The sequence below is a fragment of the Brachionichthys hirsutus genome, chromosome 6 (assembly GCF_040956055.1).
Source record: "Brachionichthys hirsutus isolate HB-005 chromosome 6, CSIRO-AGI_Bhir_v1, whole genome shotgun sequence".
In the NCBI taxonomy this organism is placed as follows: Eukaryota; Metazoa; Chordata; class Actinopteri; order Lophiiformes; family Brachionichthyidae; genus Brachionichthys; species Brachionichthys hirsutus.
Genome location: NC_090902.1, coordinates 5,691,598 through 5,712,017, shown reverse-complemented (window position 1 = coordinate 5,712,017; position 20,420 = coordinate 5,691,598). Strand labels below are relative to the sequence as shown.

Below are 20,420 nucleotides of genomic sequence, written 5' to 3'. Positions count from 1 at the left end.
GTTATTTCTGGGAGTTGGAAGAGCTACTTAGAAAATGTACTCCTCCCTAAACCCAGTTTAGTGCACTGTAATGACTATATTGTGGAGGCCACTGACATCCTTTGCCACCGGTCTTCTTAAATACCCCAAGAAGAGAAAGAGGGGAAAGACAGGGAGGACTTTTACAGGGCACTTTTCTACATGTTTAGACTTTTAGGTAATGCATTTGATAGACATGTAAGCTGCTCAGGACTGTGGTTAGCAGTTTGTACATTTTTGCTACATTTTGCTGAGTAGTGAGAGGTAGAACAGCAAATATGTGACCAAACCGCTTGAATCTTGAATCTTGAATCTTGAATATGCTCCAGCTAATGGAGGAGGAGTGAAGTAGGAGGTCTGAAGAAATGGGCGATGTTTGAAAAGGAGAAAAATAAGAAAGTGAAGGATGATCATAACCATATGGGGGCTACGTTTTGCTGAAATGGAAGGACTGAGCAAGACGGGAGGCGAAGCTTCTGGAGGGTGACAAAAAAGGTTTGGAAAAAGATTTTCAAATTTGGGAAAGTAGGAGTCAAAGAAAGTTGCTAAGAAGATAAAGATAAAAGGCGTAAAGGGAAATATATGAGCATTAGTCCACCTGTGTGTGGAAAACTGTTTTGGACTTTCAAGAAAGGGACAGAGGCAGGGCCTGAGGAAGGAAGAAGACGGGAGGGGAGAGTGACAGAGAGACGCAGAGAGAAGGAGAGAGAGCGAGAAGAAAGGAAGCAGTCTGCTGGTTCACGCAGCGGTGCAAAAGTGGAGCCCCTCGTAAAAAAAAAAACTTTCCTGGTTGTTTCCGCCATCTGGAATGTGGAGCTACTTCCTCCATCTGCCCTGAGCTCAAACGGGGTTGTCCTCTGCCTCCCTGCCCTGACAGCGCTCTGAAGAACTGCCGGAGGCCACGCCGGCGTGGACGCGACTCTGCTGACACAAACATCCAGCATGAAAGCGAGACCCTCATCCGACCAGACACACTCCAAATGGAGTCTGGGCCTGGAAGGAGCAAAGGCAACTGCAGTCATCAGTTCTTGAGGGTGTTGCCGTTCCCTTATATGGCAACAAGGCTGGGAAATCATTTGAATTAGTCTGGTTTCTGTTGCATGTCTGTCTGGTTTAAGTGCTGACTGAGTTTCTCTCTGCTGTGTGACTGGAAGCGAGCGGGTGCCGGATTTAGTTCTTCTGCTGTTGTTCCTACGTGTTTTTTTTTTTGTTTTTTGGGACAAGAGGACTTGTGTTTGTGGTGAAGATACAGTCACAGTCATCGCCTCCAGCAGCTCTGGCTATTTCTTCACTGCCTTCCACCCTCTCCCTCCCTGGCTCTTGTTGTGATGGTCTGTGTTTGTCGGAGTAACACACCCACCTGGGCACAGCAACGTGGAGACACATACTGAAGCGGAGTCAGGGACAAGGACACGATCAGACTGGAACTCCTAGGAAAAGACCAGGGTGTTGGTAAAAGTGGATTCAGGTCACAATCAGCTGGATGTTTGTTTCGTTTTTTCCATTAATGCCACAGGATGTGCCGCCAAGAAGGGACCAACAGAGACCCAGGAAGTGTGAGCTGATATAAACATGGTGTGGGGTTGTCTGCGCCACCGACCTGAGACACAGACCTCCTGTGGGACGCCACCTGAGCAAGTCCATTCGATTTGTGTGATATGTTCATCGCCTCATGTGGATTATTTTTTATGAACGCATCTCACTCCATTGGTCACCATGACGACGGCAGCGTGGTATCATCGCGACATCAGCCGTGTTCGTGCAGAGGACTTGCTGGCTCGGGCAGGGCGGGATGGCAGCTACCTAGTGAGAGACAGCGAGTCTGTGCCAGGAGCCTACGCATTGTGCTTGCTGTGAGTACACGCCACACCAATGCACACACGTTCACCCCATTGATCATGGCACTTAGGCCGTCGTGATGTCTGAGACTGCATTCCACCTGTGACCTGGTGCTGTTTATACGTAATAAATGCCGTACAGAGCCTACATTAAGAGAAAACAATAAAGGGACTGTGACTCGCCAGGAGTCACCTCTGTGGAAGCTGTTGAATTTCACTTCACGTGTGTTTCACTTCTTTCTTTTCACTCCTTGACTGATTAGAATGCACGAAAAAAAAAAATCCAAATTGGTTCTTCTTTATAAAACAACACCGAATTAGCGAGTCTTGTGAAACATTTTGATTTTGGCCTGCAGCAGTGGAAACTATTCCTAAACCCTACATTTCTGAAGAATGTCCCCATCTGTAAAGCGATTCAGCAGCGTCATTCTCCCCGTCATATCCATCGCGTTCGCCACCCTCCAGATGTCAGCCTGTCATGTCCGGATCACCTCAGCCAGTTAACCCTGGCCTAACCCAGGACTCCCTGTTTCCCCGCTTACCCCTCTTTCTTCCCTGGGGCCCCTGGAAGAGGGGCGGGAGCATCAGCGACCGCACTACGCTGACTGCTCATCAGCCCGAGCCAGAGACATTCCTGAAAGCTGAGCCCCGCTGCTCATAGTGCTCCCTAGTTCCCTTGGTTCTTTACTCAACACATTTGCGCCACATTTAATTCTTGACATTTCACAACACAATTGCCTATATAGTCAGTCTTCTGGTTCCGCATCATTGCGGACTTTTACAAGCGGCATTTCATCTTTTCATGCCACCTCAACACACATTCCAAGTGACTGATGAAGAATTAAATTCCTTTTACATACTACGTCACTAAAAGAGGCCACATCAGAAGTAAAAGCAAGCAACTATATGCCTCTCCCGCGGTTTTCATCTACATCTGGTTCTTATTTAAGCAATACATGGAGGTATATTTTCTCTTTTAATGTTTGCTCTGAAGCATGTTGCCATAATCAACACTAACAAGAGCTGATTTTGGGTTTTCAAAGGTTTCAGCGTCACGTTCATACGTATCGCATTCTGCCGGATGCGGACGGCCTCCTAGCAGTTCAGGTGAGTGGCTCGTCCCCACGCGACACTGAACAGTCAAGGAGGAACCGAGTAGTTGCCTGAAGTCGTGGTTCAAACAGAACCCCCCCCCACAGTGAAACACAACTGGCTAGAGGAATCAAACAATGGTTAGTTGCTGCCGGCTGTAAGGGGAACAGGAACATGTTTGTGTTTCCTCTCTGTGCAGCCTCTGCTAGGACTGCAGTGGTCTTGTTGTCTGAATGGCATCTCTGCCATGTCCTGCATGCTTGCAGCATAAGCTCAGCAGCACAGAGGAGAGGTTGTTCCAGTGCCTCAGATTCTGACTCAACCCACTCGCTAGGTTGTTGGCTAATATTTATCTGTGTATACAAGCGAGTTTATATTAGACGTAATGAGTCGCTTTAAGCCAGTGATGGGCCGTGCCTGTTTTTCATTCGCTGAGCAGCCGTGCATTGAGTCACTAAAATGCTCTGCCTAATTACTGGGCGATTAAAAATACATGCAAACAAAACAGTTCGCATCTGCACATGCAGAGCGTGAGAAAATAAACATTTTGAGGGTTCAAGCCAAAACTCGGCAGGCTTTCATACCATGTCTGTATGTTAAAAATCAAGCAGCAGTTGAATAAAGATGATCTGGCTGTCATTTTCAAACATTTAATGTGGAAAAAAATACTCTTCTTTCAAAGAAGGTCTGAAACTCTGCACCTATTTCCGTTGTTTTTCCACCACCATCAGGGTAACTCTCGCGCATGTCTTTTCCCCTCCCTGGATTTGCTCCGCTAAGTCACAAATCGCAATCTTTGCTTGCCGTTTTGGTTTTTCCTAGATGACTACCGAGATATTTTTGGCTCTACTTTTTTTTTTTCTCTCTTACTGTATCTTGTTACTTTCCATTTCTTTTCAGTTTCTTTTCTTTTCAAGTTATCCTAGTGGTAAAAAAAACATTGTTTCTGGGAGGACAGACGGGTCAAAAACCACAAAATGAAATTAAATCACAGGCGAATAAGAGCAAATTAGGCAAATAAGTGAAATAACTGATGTCACCTCTCTTTTTTTAAACCTCTCCCCGGGAACTTCTATTGAAGTAAATCATCTGTGTGTGCGAGTCCAAGAAAACCGCATAAAGTATTTTAGGCAGATTTGAACCCATTTCTCGCATATAGTACAAAACATTAGACATTAAATTATAGCATGAAAAGGCTTCCCAATGTGCCTCCAATTACCTCATGTTATTTTCTCTGCATTAAAAGAACACTGAAAAACACGGTTGCCTTGACAATGTAGTGCACAAAAATCTTTTTTTTTAAACACACGTAACCTTGTTACATTCATACTTGTGTCACTTTTATACCTGAAACGTTATGAAGTGTCATGAGGGAGACAAAAATACTTAAATGTGTTTCTGAGTGTACCTCCAGTGTGTTCTCTCTCTTTGCCTCGTGTGTGTGTGTGTGTGTGTGTGTGTGTGTGACAGACAACACAGGGGGTGCAGGTAAACTGCTTCCGCACCCTGGAGGACCTGGTATTCGGTTACCAGCAGCCGCACAAAGGCCTGGTCACCCCTCTGCTGTTTGCCGTTCCCCGTGACACAGACAGTGGTGATGAGAGCTCTGGTAGGATAAATAAATAAAAACACTTGCGGCCGCTTCTTCCAGGGCTATCGTTGTTAATTAATAACTGCTGCCTTTCTGTTTTGCCTGCATGCGTACAGATGATGAGAAGCTGCCTCCAGTCACAGCCTCCATCGGCGCCGCGCCTTTCACAGGACCGCCGCCAAAACCGGCGCTTCATACCGTATTCATCGACAAGCTGCAGGAGGTGAACACATCCAGGTGCATTTACCTCACCTTAAAGCAGTTGTCATTGCCAAAAGTCCTTTTTTACATACTTCTTATTTTTTGTTGCCTACGTCATGCTTTTATTTTTTTTCTCCTGTTCCAGCACTGCTGCTGAAGTGATTGGATTACTCAACAACTACCTCTTCAGCGATCTGCCTCTCGACATTGAGAATGTGCATAAAGGGGCAACGACCCTCTGCCACCTCAAGCGCACTCTCGGTACTGCCTGTCAAGGCCTGCACAGGTTAGCCAGGGAATGCCGCTAGTGACGCCGCTAGTGACCCGTCATAATCGTATTGTTTACTAAATACACGTGTATGCAGTGGATATACGGACAGATGTGTGGTCGTTTGGCAACAATTGTGTTTTGATGTGTGCCTGCAGTGAGATTGACCTCACTCTGTCAAGTTTGGAAACTCTGGCCAAGGTTTTTGACCATCCTAGCTGCTCTTTAACACACAATAAGGCACAGGTACAATAAATAAAACACTTGCAATGTTGCTTTAGGAAGAAGGGAAAGACTCTGTTTCATTGTGTAGGATAAGGGTGCGTTGTATTACATGAACTGTGTCTTGTATTTCTTGATCCAGGGCGCAGAGATGGAGATAGATAACCTGTTGTGTAAGATTTCAGCTTTGATCGGTCTTCTTTCGTCATTAGAGAAAAAGGTATGTAGAGTAAAGCTGCTGCTCAACGTTGGAATAATTACACCAAATTATTGCACACGGATGATCAGCACACGGACTAGGAACACATTCTAAGAGGAATACTTTTAATTTTAAGGGGATTCATGCTTGAACCAAGCAGAACTTATTCTGTGCTTCTGTTTTCACAGCCTTTGAATTTTTATTTATTTATTTCAGTGCTCTGTTACTGAGAAATGAAAGTCAGACCAATCTTGCATGCGATGGAGAGCACTCGATTTTCACGCAGCATTCCTTGTTCATGAAGGTATTACAGGCCTTGCAAGATGCAGTGGCCAATCACAATCTGGCAGCGCAGTCTAACCCGCCTCCTCCTGAACCGGCGCCCACCAACGTAACGCCCGCCAGGAACAATGGCAGACAGCTGAGCGTCCAGTCCTTCCAGGTGACGCCATTCTGTAACAGTGGCTCCATTTATTGTTAAAAGATGACACATAATATGAGAAACGATACGACTAATCTCAGTATGTAAAGAGTTGTGCTTCTTCGTGCCTCCAGGTGAAGATGGCCAGGTACGGCAGACAGACTGTTTCTGTGGACGTGGACACGGGGGTGCTGCTCTTTGACAGGAGGGCCGGCTCCTCTACTCTCGAGAGGGTCTCTCATGACAGAAGTAAGACGAGATGTGTGTTTCAGCGCGTTTCACGCTTCTCTTCATTGTAAATACATTGTACATATACGCTGCTGGGATGTTTTTGTGTGTCAGTCCTTCAGATCGTCAAGTTCCAGAGCAGTCCCACTAAGGTGCACGTGGTGGTCGACAGCCACCACAGCACAGCCCGGGAGCTGACGTTTGAGAGCAGACGGGTAAGAAGGGAAGATGATGGCTTTCATTGTTGAGTGGAACCTGTTTGCTTCCCCATAAATCCCCCCCCGGTAATCGTCTTGTGTCTTTCAGAAACGTGACGCCTTCTGCCAACTTCTCCAGCTGATGAAAACCAGGCATTCGCAGCTGAACGACCCCGACTTGATCTCTGTGTTTATTGGAACGTGGAATATGGGTAACGATAAATGTGGACGATGATCTCTGATTTGCAAGGAGGAGGGTTTTCTTTCATTCATTTCATTCCGCTGTTTTTTTGCGTAGGCGGCTCCAACCCCCCCCGCAGCCTGCAGACGTGGGCCACCTGCTGTGGTTTGGGACACGTCCCCGATGAGTCGGTCGCCCTGCTCCCTCATGACATCTACGCCCTGGGCACTCAAGAAAACCCACAGGGGGAGAGAGAATGGACGGAGCATATCAAAGCAACTCTTCGAAGCTACACCCACATTGAGTTCAAACAGGTACATTTACTATTTTATTTTTTTTATCTTTCATGCCCTCAAAACATCCTCCTAGCCATCAGAACAGGTTTGCAACAAAATATGCCTTGAAATCCTTTCTTTGGTTTTAACATTATTTTAACACCATTATAATTATTTTCTTTTTATTTAGGGTTATCTTCTTTTATGTGTTACCTACCTATATCACCTATAAATTATGTAATATAATTATACAAAATAATGATTGTGTCTTTACATCGAGTATGATATGTAGGGGGGAAAAAATCCACTTGGAAGGAAAACGTTTCTTCGGGGTTTTAGTCATCCGTTCATTTTCCGAACCGCTTTGTCCCTTATTGGGTCGAGGGTGGTGCTGGAACCTGTCCCATCAGTCAACGGGCGAGAGGAGGGGTACACCCTGGACAAGCCGCCAGTTCATCGCAGGGCCACATAGGCAGACAATCATTCAAACACACACTTGCGGACAATTTGGTGGAACCAACTGCATAATTTGCATGTTTTTGGTGGTGAGAGGAAGCCAGAGAACCCAGAGAGACATGGGGAGATCATGCAAACCCCCCAAAGGAAGGCCCCCATGTCGGATTTGAACAAGTGACCTTCTTAATCTGGCAGGACTGCACCACCGTGCTGCCAGATTATAGGAAATAAATGTGGGATTTAAATTAAATATAAAATAATGCTAATTTATGAAGTAGTTATCTGTAATTAAATTAATACTGTATCTTGTTGTAGAACTGATGTTTTGCTGATGCATTCTGATAAAACACGTAAACTGAAATGAATCGTTCTTGTCGCCTACTGTAATGCCTCGCATCCTCCTGCAGGTGGCAGTGCAGTCTCTGTGGAACATGAGGCTGGCTGTGTTCATGAAGCCAGAGCATGAGGGCCGCATCAGCCATGTGAACACGGCCAGTGTGAGGACTGGCTTGGGGAACACGTTGGGTAGGCAACGCTGCGCGTCATCATAAGGCAGAAATATCAACGTGTCTTTAACAAGCTGCTGTTGTTTCAGGAAACAAAGGGGCTGTTGGCGTCTCCTTCATCTTCAACGGAACATCGTTCGGATTTGTTAACTGCCGCCTGACCTCTGGAAATGAGAAAGTCTTGAGGTGTGTGTTTTAGTGTATGCATGTGTACTCTAAATGTGTGTTACTAATTATTTTTTGTGTGTGTGTGTGTTGCAATGTGCATCGTGCTCAGGAGGAACCAGAACTTTGTGGACATCCTCAGACTCCTCTCTCTGGGAGAAAAACACCTGAGCTCCTTTGACATCAGCTTGAGGTTCACGCATCTATTCTGGTGTGGAGACCTCAACTACAGACTCGACCTGGATGTACAGGTCAGACCAGCCCTTACTGTTTCACAGTGCATGTAATGTACAGAAATAAGCTCTAGGAAACCTCTCAGAGGGCGCAAACCTCCACCAAGCAGCTCATTCCCCTCATAATTGGGTTTACACCGTCCACATGCTGATCTGGATCATCATCAAAAGGTTCTAAATTGTTCTTGGTATCTTTATACACCAACCGTGAAAAGTAAAAGTGAATCGTAGTTTATGTGTACAACTGATTTTTGGATCCATAAATGGGTTTCAATATTTTTTACCTCACGTCACTCTGGACCAGACCCCGAATAAATTTTGCATGATAGTGCATATCGGACTTCGATTTTTGGTGAATACATTTAATGCATATTTTACAAGATATGCTTGTGTTTTAAAGTCTCCATTATAAGTAAATTGAGAAATCCAGATTTGTTTGTATCCAAACGGGAATCCGGAACGCTCTCAAAATTCAAGTTAGACCAAGACCCATCTTTAGATTTCCTTTTTTCATCAAGATCCATCTGGCAATTTTTCTGTAATCATGCTTAAAAGACAGAGAAACAAACAGCGTCATAAACATAACTTCCTTTGTCGGAGGCAACAAGCCCATTGAGACGTCCCAGACATCGATGTTACTTCCTGCTTCTGTCTGCTCCTCACCGACTGCAGGACATCCTGAAACACGTATCTAAGAGAGAGTTTGACGAGCTCATGTGTGCAGACCAACTGACCAGAGAGAGACACAAGAGGAAGGCTTTTCTCAACTTCAGTGAGCTCCATTTTGCCTGTGGCCTTTGTTACACATCGAATGCTATCGGGCTATTTGTGTTGCAATTACAGAAGAATTGATTAATAAAGGCAGAACTATTTGATTGTGATTCAGCTCTTCCCTGACCTTGCTTTATGCATTCTCTCCTTTCGTCGTGGTTAAGAGGAGGAGAAGATTGCATTTCCACCCACCTATCGGTATGAGCGGGGCTCCAGGGACTGCTACCTATGGCAGAAGTACAAGACTTCAGGAGTGAGTCATTTCCTCGCACAGCAAACCCCAGAAGGAGGATGTGCACTTAAATATTATTTCAGCTGTAGCTGACAGGAAATGTTCCATATGTTTCCCTCTATCACGAATGAAACATGACATCTACTAGCTGGATTAGCATCAAATTTATAACAGATGCTCCTGGGAGACGGCGGATAGGACTTGGCCTTACTGGGCGTCTGAAGGGTTTAAATGTAACCGCAAACAGCCTCTACTTTAACTGGTATCAGGATTCCAATGAAGCTCAACGCGGTCACATTTGTTCTTATGATTAAATGTTTCCGTTCGGACCCAGCCTGCTTGACATCATTTGTTTTATTAATGCCCTTCGCATCCGGCCTTGTATTTTATCATCTCCAGCCTGTGCGTTTGTTGTATTTAGTCTTCGACAGCAGCTGCCATAGCCGCTAAAAATTAGGAGGTTAAGCATAAACCCACAGTTTTAAAAAAAATGCAGATGTTCAGAAATACTAATATATTGTTTATTTAGACTTCAATCTGTGTCAATAGGTGCGAGTAAATGTCCCATCATGGTGTGACAGGATCCTCTGGAAGTCCTACCCAGGCACGCATGTTGTCTGTACTGCATATGGTAAGTTCTGGTAAAATAAAGTACATTTAAATGAATAAAAGCATTAAATAAAAGCGCCAATATTTTAGTCCTAACATAGTCAATGGTTTCAATCAGCACTTTTTAAATGAGACATCTGTGTTTTTGTTTCATTTCCTCCTGCTATATTAAGAAATGACTAAAACCCAATAACGGATCTCTTGCCCTACATCCTGCGATCCCCTGTCATTTCCTCTTATTCAGCACAACTAGCCTCGGCAAAGTAGCAAAACACGAGGAACACATGTGATAACTAGTCTTGCTTTGGTAATGCTGATAAAGAAATAACGGCACTGATTTGCCCTTCGCCAGGTTGCACCGATGACATCTTCACAAGCGATCACTCGCCTGTTTTTGCCACATTCGAAGTAGGCGTGACGTCACAGTTCACCTCGAAAACAGGTGCCCTCATTGTTGTGCAGACAAAACGGAAGAAAGATGGCCCGACCCATTTATTAAGCGGACAGTATTGCCGTGCATTTTGTTGGTCGCAGATCTAAGCTCAAGCGTGGAGAAGGCCTGGATAGAGCTTGAAGGCATCGAGGCCATCGTGAAGACCGCCAGCAAGGCAAAATTCTTCATTGAGTTTCATTCGTCTTGCCTTGAAGGTAATTAAATATATTTCATGCAGGAGACTCATCCGGCACAGCGAAAGCCACCTCAGTCCTGCTTTTCTTTGTAGAGACACGGCGCTCGAGTGAGAACGACTCCCAGAGCTGTGATGTTCCCGGGTTCCTCAAACTGGGCTGGTCGTTGAAACAGCTGCCGAAGGTCAGACGCTCAGCCTGGTTGGAATGAGATGCAAGAATCGTTTGTCTCTGCCTTCAACTTGATATCTGTTGTTGTCTGTCGTAGCTTCTCCCAGTCGTGTCTGACATGGAGTATCTTCAAGACCAGCATCTGCTGCTGTCTGTCAAGTCCTGTGATGGGTTCGAGTCATATGGTTGGTCACAGTACTTTTCCACATAGGATTTTTTTTTACATGTCGTTCTGGGTGAAATATCTTATTGATCTGAGGAAAAGTCTTTTTTTTTTTTTCTTTAATAGGTGAATGCTGTGTGGCTTTGCGCTCACTCACTGGTGCATCAGAGCAGTTTGAGACATTTTTAAGTCACAGAGGTGAGGAAATGGGTTCCATAAGAGGGCGGGTCAGGATCCACGTGCCCAAGGACAGACGAGGAACGCGAGATAAAGTCTACGGTGAGTCAGCCGGAACTGGCCCTTTCCTACCCTCTGCCTTGCTTGCACTGTCACTTCCTGCTGAACGTCCATCCTTACTGTCGGTGCATTCTTTGACTCTTCTGAGTCTCACTTTGCTTCCTCTATTTGGTTTCTCAATGATTTCTGGCTTGGCTTTCTTTGCTGCTATCTATCGACCGCATCCCCTTTTGGTCTCCCGATTGACTGACCCTGACCAGATGCATCCTGGGACACTGAAACATAACCGATGAGTGTCCAGGTTAGGCACCGTCATGACACAATGCAAACTGATGCAGCCTGTCGCCTACTTGCACCACATCGAAGGTGATGCGCTCATAATGAAATGCATTGATTTGATCCGATTAGGATTTTTCTTTTTTTTCCCCCAGAGTGGTTTTGTTTCCAGAAAGATCCTGGGAAGGGGCTCACGTCTCCTGCACCTCCACGGGTTCAGATTAACAGGTGAGGATCTCTTCATGATTAAGAGCATTCAGCCCAGAAGTAAAGGTTCTTTAGTACTCTTAAGCTCCGTATCAGTGTCGTTGTGAGCTGCCAAGCACATTTTACTCTTTTCATCGTCACAGAATTCTCAAACTTGGCTTTTATCAAACGTAAACATTAAAAAACCAGACCTTAAAGAAACTTAAATCCCTGGCATGCACAAACTTCAGGTAACATGACATCGTTGTTCATTGCAGGTCCTCACCCATTCCCAAACTAACCCCGAGCAGCTACACCAACCCTGCCTACTTCATCTTTGAAGGTGTGTCCGTGGCCCACAGGGTGAAGGAGGCTCCCGCACTCCAGTCAAGGGACCCTCAGGTGATCTGGTCTGGAAACGAGGCCTTGCAGCTTCCAAAAATCTCAGGGCGCAAGGGCAAACAAGCCTGTTGCCGAGCAGACTTCACAGAGATAGAAATTCCGGCCATCCTGCCTCAGTACAGTCTTACAAAGGACCTTCATACTCCCCAAATCAACTCCTCCTATCAGCTTTTTCCAGCCAAAATCACACCTCCCATACCTCCATCACCCTCGAGTGGTGCCATGTTACAGTACCAGGAACATATTTCACAACCCAGGGATGAATACCATGACAAACATATTGCTCAAGACTCCGTACTGCCTCAGAGGAACCTGAAGAACTTGTATATCAATCACTCAGCAATTATCAGGGAAGATGCCAGGAGGGATCAATATCAACTTCTCCCAAAAAGGACCAATCCCATTCGAGCAGGCAAAGCGCCGTCGGCGTTCCCGTACACACCGACCCACGTACCACTCTGTCGGGTGTCTGTTCCCTGGACGGTGGACGAGCTGCCCCCCGGACCTACGGGAGACAACTCCCTCACTGCTTCGCAGATTGCCAAGTCCCTCAGTGAAGTCGACTTCTTCCCCACGGAGCACAGGGGACCATCCGTACCCAAGCTCAGCCCGGCTTTTAGGAATTACCCTTCCTTATGCGGAGATCGAGGCTTCGGCTGGGAGAGAGAGGTGAGACGCTGCTGTTGGAAGTTACCTTTAGTTCTCGGGTAACTTCGCTCTGCTTTATCTCAACGCAGGTGTCAGTCCTCCAGGGTGCCCCCGAGACTGTGAGGGAACTTCTCATCGCTTTGGGCCTTCAAAAGTACACGCTGGGACTCAGCCTCAATGGCTGGGATGATCTGAGTTACTTCAGGTACTGGATTTTATCGAACAAGTTCCAGGAAGCACAACTTAGCAGGATGAGCAGGAGTAATGTGATCGACCTTGCTGTGCGAGAGACGGATGTTGTTGCAGTTACTATCGGCAGAAAATACAGGCTTGGACAAGAGCGACAAACTGACTGAGAAACCAACACCAACAAAAGTCTTATTTAGCATCGAAAGCGCTTTTCGGGCAGACATTGAAACATTCATTAGGAGGAACTGCAACCAAGGTCTTTACTGTGTTGCCTTCACTGAGGAATCATCGAGTTGTGTCTGCTAGGAATGTTTAAAGCACTTAAATGCAAGTTCTCCATTCAGTCCAGTGAAAGCAGCCACCACCAAAACCTTACGACTTATATAAATATAAATAAATATAGCGTGCGTGATGTGAGTAATGGATGCGATAATCACTGGGACACCAGAGCTGAAATAAATCCAGTAATGGTGTGAAGATATATCATTGAAACCTTTATTTACACAGGGTAGAGCACCTTTTCATGCTCAGCAAATAAATATGTCAATCAATAATGACAAGAAAACATATGCCTTACATTTGTTTTTGTCCAACCTGCTTCCGAAGAAGATTTAAGCACATAAAAACAGGAAGTAATGAGCTTCACAAACTAAAACGTAGGAATACTATTTAATTTTTGACTCGGTGCCTTCTCTCATGTCCTCAGCGCCATCACCGAGGAAGACCTCCGTGCTTCCGGAGTGACAAACCCTTCACATCGACGCAAGATCCTGGAGAACCTGCCCAGGAACTGGAACTGACTCGCCCAGCTACAGAAACCTTGATGCTTGTCTGCTCGGTCAGAACTGAAAGAAGCCTCGGAAACGACGTCGATCGCACCAGCTGGACTTTTCCTCAGCCCTGCCATCTTTTCACTCGCTTGATCAATAGGCCAACAATAGTTTGTCTGTCAACACAGCAAAGGAAAACACGATGCAGGAAGCGCGCGTTCGCGCTGTGTGATTACTCACGGACACATACAAACATTGATTTTAGGGAAAGGATCTCATTGAATGGTTTTAAATGAGTTTCAAGAACTATAAAAAAATATATAGTCCTTCAGCTTCTGGTGGCTCGTGTTTACCGTCCACCTTCTCCCTTCCTGCTGTGTGCTGTCCTTTGTGCTGCTCTCAGCGAGCCAGAAAAGCCCCCTATTAAACCTACGGGGCATAAAATCCATAGCTGTACATATACGTGGAGCCTTATCATGCTTTCTCACGCTGTCGCTCTCAAATGCTTTCGTCTGTGCCCGTGTCTGCCGTGCATATTCAATGCGACCTTCATAAAAGTAAAGCGCACGAGGCAACTGTCGACCGCCAACGAGCAAATCGAGCGTTATTTCCTGCAGCAAAGGCAGAACCAGAAGCTTCTGGTCGTCGTGGCGAGCACGGCGAATGTGAAACGTCTGTGGCGAGATGAATCGCCAGCAGCGGAGAGTTCAATAAAAGACACAACATTAAACCATTCATTTAAAATAAAGGACTTTATTTATATAAAAGGACTTTATTTATATGAAGGACCTGTGAGGTCGTTTACCAGCTGGGTCGAAATTTAAAGACATAAATTTATCGTTTTAATCGATTAATGTCAGATTTCTATCTCCTACTAGTGTTTACCCAGTATTGTATTTCGTTTTTTTTTTTTTTAACACATCATTAAAGAGAATACTTCCTTAATCTACGTAAAAACAACCAAAGCGTTTTTTAAATGTCGACAGCTAATGTAATTGTTATTACTTTAGCTCTTGTTGAATTGTGACACGCTGGCTGTGAACTAACCAGGCTCTGTTAGATAATGGGCTGCAGCAGATTGAGATGAAGCCACTCTGTGGAAAGATTCCACAGAGTGTGTGACTGCCCGTGTTTTTTTGCTTTGGGTTCAATCGAGGTGGTTAATTATTAAGGCATGACCAAACACATCCATCTGCGTTTCGGCAGCAGGTATGTGTCAACGACCACTGAGTCATGGCCAAACTTGCTTTGGTGACGATGACAAAACCTGGGGGGGGGGGGGGATTTATGTGAAAATCAAAGGATAGAAATGGGAAGTATAGAATGTTCTACTGTCAACAGATTTATTTAACAGGGGGTTTGGATTGATAGGACGGTTTGTGTGTGTAGACAGAGTAGAATTTAAAGCATTTTAAGAAAAAAACTGCCTTTTTAGAATCCTCGTCCGTTTTAACGAGGTATTGAATATGCTCTTATCCGTGGTCTTATATGTCCATGCATTGCAGCAGCGTGTTCAGAGCTACATGCTGAACCATTATTGGCGTCGATGCTGCACACAGTCACACGAGACCTCTGATGTCAGGATGCACATTAACATTCAGCACAGGAAGGGTCCAACATGGATCAGAAGTGATGAAGAGTGTGTTCAAGGTGAAATGAGTGTCTGTTATCTGAGGCTGGCGGACAGGAATCGATTCTCTGCAGAAGCAGCCTTGATTTGATGTGTTTTCCATCTGTGAGCCGATGCTGGACTTCAAGTGGGTTTCTGGTGAATAACATGCTTTGTGAGTGGCCCACTCACATTCCAAACATCTGAACCACAGACACCCAACACGGAACACAAACACAAATCTCACGCATGCCACCGACACACACAGACGCACACTTTGGGAATGGGGGAAAGGGCTATATCGATTTTCCATTTGGCTTCAGGTAATGTACATCTCATACTTCTTATTGATCATTTGTAGATTTTAAAAATAGCTCTTGAATTGCAAACACTTCCAGATTTTGTCTGGTCCAATCCAGTAGAAAACCAAACTCAGTAAATGTGCTCCTCCCATGTGAGATTTGTAGAACTAAATATTGGAATTACAGAAACGTGCGCGTTCGCGAGGAAGCGCAACGTCCCGAGTAAAACTTAGAAGCGACCGAGCGGCTTCATGCTCAGGATTTCTCTTTTATTTTAAGACGGAACTTTTTGTCTGCTCAGCAGTGTGACTTCCCATTTCAGCTGTGCGTGCGTGGACTCGCCAATCTGTCCTGCGCGCAGCGTGGCTCCGTGGCGGTGCCATGGAGTCCAACACGACTCCCCACCTTGTGAGGAATAACCCCTGGATGCACGCGTAATGTGCGCCGGCAGGACGACTCGGAGCAACAACCAAGGAGTCTCTACCAGAGAGAGAGAGAGAGAGAAGCGGAGCGCGTCTCGGATCCGTTCAGGGTGAGCTGGAGAGAAATATAACGCTGATAAGCAACATTCAACTGATGGCTCTGGCTGCTTTTTAGACTTAAATTGAATTGCAAAACATATATAATCAATAAATATAATGGTATGAATGTTAAACATCAATAAGTAGCCTAATGTTTAACTCTTTCTTCTTAGATGCCTTTCCTCGTGTTATTTTTAACTAAAGTAAATGTTAAATGTTTAACTTTCACTCGAGTCGACGTAAAACAAATAAAAAGGTTCAAGCACGCCACTGTCAACTTTATTTTGTTCTTAACACACTCAAGGGATTTAAAAAACACACCAGCGTGATTAGAATCAAATTTCAAGGTCAATCGTGTCCTATGAAAATAACAACCTTTATTTTGTCCCTTAACTTTTCATGATGCTCTTTATTCAATCACTCGCAAAAACCATTTCAGAAGCAACAACAAGTTTCTCAACACAACTGGAGCAGACTATATTTTTAGCGCAATCATCACTGTTGCGTCCCTCATCGGTCTCTAGATTACAGCTGTAATCCTCCTCCTCATGGACCGGTCCAACCTTCTTCCGGGAGTCTCTGTTTAGTTTGAATTAACCTCCATTCGTGCTTCTTCCTTTTAAAGGTTTGGCCCGTCGCCTGTCTTTGGGACTTCAGCACTTCATCATGGAAGCAGCCAACATCAACCAAACGACGGCGTTCGCCTCGGGCTTCGACTCGGGCTGCCGCTTCAATGAGGAGTTCAAATACGTCCTGCTGCCCGTGTCCTACGGTCTGGTGTTCGTGTTTGGCTTTGTGCTCAATGCCATGGCTTTGTGCTTGTTCCTGAGGATGCGTCCGTGGAACCCGAGTACAGTCTACATGTTCCACCTCGCCCTGTCGGACTTCCTGTACGTCCTCTCCCTGCCCACCCTCATCTACTACTATGCCAACCGCAGCCACTGGCCCTTCGGATTGGCCGCCTGCAAGATCGTCCGCTTTCTGTTTTACGCCAACCTCTACTGCAGCATCCTCTTTCTCACCTGCATCAGCGTGCATCGATACGTGGGCATCTGCCACCCCATAAAGGCCATGACCCTGGTGAAGTCCCGCCACGCCCATCTGGTGTGCGGCATGGTGTGGGGCGTGGTGAGCGTGTGTCTGGTGCCCAACCTCATCTTCGTCACTACTTCCAGGAGAGACAACGACACGCTGTGCCATGACACGACCAGCCAGGAGTCCTTCGACGAGTATGTTGACTACAGCTCCGTAGTCATGATGCTCCTGTTTGGCGTCCCCTTCCTGGTCATCGTGGTGTGTTACTGCTTGATGGCGAGGGCGCTCCGCCGGCCCAGACGGGGGTTGTCGTCCGGCGAGCAGGGCGCCGCCTCTCGACGGAAGTCCATCAAGCTCATCGTTGTGGTGTTGGTGGTATTTGCTGTGAGTTTCGTACCGTTTCACGTCACGCGGACCCTCTACTACGCCTCCCGTGTGTTGGGTTTCAAATGTGAAGTCCTCAACATCGTCAACTTTACATACAAAATCACCAGGCCACTGGCGAGCGTCAACAGCTGCATCGATCCAATCCTTTATTTCCTGGCTGGGGATCACTACCGGTCCAAGCTGTTGTCTTTTCTACCGGGAAAAAGACGCACGATAAGCGGTCTGACACCGTCAAGTCACCCGGACAACAACCGCGGCATCTCTCTGGTTTTTAAGAAGCCAGCCCCTTAAAGGCAGAGGGGACAGTGACAGTGGGAAATCTGTGGGGATATAAACACGATTTATTGGTTTCTGTCTCAGACATTTCTAATCACATGTGCAGAACCATCTGTTTTATCTTCCCATGTTTTGCGCATTCGGTTTGGAGAATCTGTCCTTCTTCATCATCGTCATCACTGCAAAATTGTGCCTTAAACATCATCAAACTTCTGCAAAGCCAAGTTGTGATTCCATTCCTCACCTCTTCTTAACTTTACTGTGTTCATGACTCATTTTAAACTCATTTTTTAAAGAGGCTGTATTTACAGTATGTTGCTGCTGTTTGTCTCTGCCGAGAAAACTTCATCTCATGGAAACACGAACTATATGGCGTTGATTTTTCTCGATCGAAGAGATGATTTATATATTAAAGCTCATATCTGATCATATAGATGAAAAATAATATCCTGTTGTGCTCGAAATGAGACAACTATAAGGCTGTACTTCCTTTTTTTTTTCAGCATCGCCTGCAGGAAACTGCAGCCAAGGCAGTGTTGTTCTCGTCTCAGCTGTTTTAATTCTTCACTTGTCTTAAAAAACGAGAGTCTGATCAGGACCAGCCACATTAAAAGGGAAAAATTGACTTTCCCTTTTGACCTTAGACATGAATGCCACTGTCAGTGTATTGTGATTACTAGATGAATGCATGCAGCTCGATCTTATTGTCTGATCTGACACATTATTCACATTTATGGACTGAAAGTTTCAACATTTGTGCGCGGTGTACTTTTAAAATGGTTCCTTTTACTGCCTCTGACCCGCCTGGTAATAAAGTGAATTAACTTCCTCGAATGTTTGCTCACTAGCGCCTCCCCGTGGTCACATTGGGTCAGGGAGTTCACGCAGGAGGTCAGCGACAAGAACTCCCCAGGTAAGATTCTCTCGGATCAATAAATTGGATGGCGTCTTTTGTAAAAGCGACAGAAAGTGTAACCTGAATTCCACGCCGCGTTCGGGTTGCTGATCTGGGATCATCGAAATGGGTTCCACGTGTGTGTCTTCGCGCAATTAAAACCCATTTTCAACCCTCTATAGTCAAAGTAAGCTTTTATTAAATTAAATCACAACATTGCAAACTGTTCAATGACGTTGTTCTAGAAAATTCCCCACATATAAAGTTTAATCAATTTAAAATGTCAAATCTGCGTGGTTTGCGAGTTTCTGTTCTTTGAAATAAATGGCAATGTTTTTATATCAGGAGTAACTCGAAACTAATTTACGAAATCAGCAGGTTTAATATTTCGGGGGAAGACGTTTAAAAGGGGCCCAACCCCACGCGAATAAACCGCACGAGTGTTTTTGATTTTTGGGAAATTATATGAATTTCATTGATCATTCGGCTGATTCGTCAGATTAGTTGTAGAAAACAGGAAATGTGTCGCTTTTATTGCGGCAAGTGCGAAATTAGAAACGTAAATCATAAACTTGAGCGCGGAAAAAAAAACCAAAACTAGTATGTTAGTTTAATATTATTAGATTCATGCTTCATAAAATAACCGAATAATTTATCTGTAATAAGTCTATTTTGAACATTTAAAAAAAGAATGAAAAAGAATGCTATGTTTTTTAATATTTTAAAAATAACGTATTTCAGTCGTCTTTTATAAATAAATAAATAAATAAATACATGTCCATTCGGGTTTATTTGGATCAGTATGCGTATGGATTCTGGATTATCGGCAGGCATCGCTGAATAAAAGTCAAATCTGTTGTATAAAACCCAGAATCAGTGCCTCCGTGGGCTGTTCAGGCTCTGAATGTCCTTCGACTGACGATTCGTGCCAAGAAAAAAGAAAAAAACACTTGAGAAGTGTGGATGTTTCTGCTCAAGGACACTGTGGATGTGTGTGTGTGTGTGTGTGTGTGTGTGGGGGGGGGGGGGGGGGGGGGGGGGGTGCAATCAATGATCAGATTCACCAGATTCACAGCACGTCGAGGAAAAACGAGTGTTTTTTTCTTCTTCTTTTATTCTCATAGAAATATAGAAAAATAGCCTGGCTGTGGAGTCAGACCTCTGAGAGGTCTATTCATCTCCATGCATGCATCCTGATTAAAAGTGACAAAGTAACTCTGTTTTACAATACTGCAAGGCAACCTTTCCTTCAGATGTAAGTTCAAATGTCGTGGAGGTCAGAGCTAGAACATATTCACCCTTCGGAGATCGGGGCTCAGATATCAGATATTCCAAAATTGGAAAATGTATTATTATTATTTATTTTTTTCAAATGAATTTAATATAGTCTCTCAAACATCTATGAGTCAATGAGAATATTATCTTAAACCCCTCATCACGAGAAAATAATACTTAAACAAGTAAAATAAGAATTATTTACTTTTAATTCAGATGAAATATTCTTGTCTGAGGGGAAGGAAATGAACACATCGTGCACTTATTGTGAGACGCACACCCTCTACCAAAATCTGTTGAGCCATGAACATTTTTTTTCCTCTTGTTTGGCAAATTATAAAGCAGCAACGAGGGATTTCAAGGACGTGTGGACTTCAATTTAATCGAACAGGCTGAGAGTGGAGTGGATGAGTGACACGCGGAGGAGAGAAGTTCATTATTCGGCTGAAAAGGAAACCGATGGCTTTCACAGTCGCCATGGTAACTGGCCTTTCTTTTGCCTTCAGACCTATGATAAGGTACTTCATTGCATTAAGCACAATTACTGCAAGGTAAAAGGGGAAATATTGCCCACCAATGCCAATAGATGTTAGATATTGATTGGCCTGATGATTTTTTTTTAGAGAACCTGGCCCTAAATTTTCCCTTGACCTGACTCCCTGCATCCTTGATTGACACTGCAGCCTTTATTGCACTCTATAGGCATCAGCTTTCTTCCTTTACCCGGATGTCAGGATAATGACACTTG

General features: G+C 44.8%; 2 protein-coding genes across 2 annotated transcripts; both read left to right on the top strand.

Annotated features, from left to right (window-relative positions):
* The first annotated feature begins 1,734 nt into the window (after positions 1 to 1,734).
* inppl1b (inositol polyphosphate phosphatase-like 1b) lies at positions 1,735 to 14,118 on the top strand. Its single transcript, XM_068740209.1, has 27 exons — positions 1,735 to 1,871; positions 2,900 to 2,963; positions 4,419 to 4,557; positions 4,656 to 4,776; positions 4,886 to 5,026; positions 5,167 to 5,254; positions 5,373 to 5,450; positions 5,734 to 5,871; positions 5,985 to 6,099; positions 6,193 to 6,293; positions 6,385 to 6,487; positions 6,574 to 6,770; positions 7,595 to 7,712; positions 7,783 to 7,879; positions 7,971 to 8,109; positions 8,764 to 8,863; positions 9,027 to 9,115; positions 9,644 to 9,725; positions 10,056 to 10,145; positions 10,238 to 10,351; positions 10,426 to 10,514; positions 10,599 to 10,686; positions 10,791 to 10,943; positions 11,333 to 11,405; positions 11,642 to 12,434; positions 12,503 to 12,618; positions 13,309 to 14,118. The coding sequence occupies exons 1-27, from the start codon at positions 1,735 to 1,737 to the stop codon at positions 13,400 to 13,402; spliced, it is 3,657 nt and encodes a 1,218-aa protein (XP_068596310.1). The 3' UTR covers positions 13,403 to 14,118.
* A 1,453-nt stretch (positions 14,119 to 15,571) lies between these two features.
* LOC137895004 (P2Y purinoceptor 4-like) lies at positions 15,572 to 18,315 on the top strand. Its single transcript, XM_068740481.1, has 2 exons — positions 15,572 to 15,815; positions 16,430 to 18,315. The coding sequence occupies exon 2, from the start codon at positions 16,471 to 16,473 to the stop codon at positions 17,515 to 17,517; it is 1,047 nt and encodes a 348-aa protein (XP_068596582.1). The 5' UTR covers positions 15,572 to 15,815; positions 16,430 to 16,470; the 3' UTR covers positions 17,518 to 18,315.
* Positions 18,316 to 20,420: the final 2,105 nt, after the last annotated feature.

What these genes read in the sequence shown, in the direction of transcription:
- inppl1b (XM_068740209.1), top strand. Translation starts at nt 1,735, where the DNA reads ATGACGACGGCAGCGTGGTATCATCGCGACATCAGCCGTGTTCGTGCA. An exon ending in TTTCGTCATTAGAGAAAAAG is followed by an intron (nt 5,451 to 5,733) that starts GTATGTAGAGTA and finishes TTGTTCATGAAG; the next exon opens with GTATTACAGGCCTTGCAAGA. An exon ending in GGAAATGAGAAAGTCTTGAG is followed by an intron (nt 7,880 to 7,970) that starts GTGTGTGTTTTA and finishes CATCGTGCTCAG; the next exon opens with GAGGAACCAGAACTTTGTGG.
- LOC137895004 (XM_068740481.1), top strand. Translation starts at nt 16,471, where the DNA reads ATGGAAGCAGCCAACATCAACCAAACGACGGCGTTCGCCTCGGGCTTC.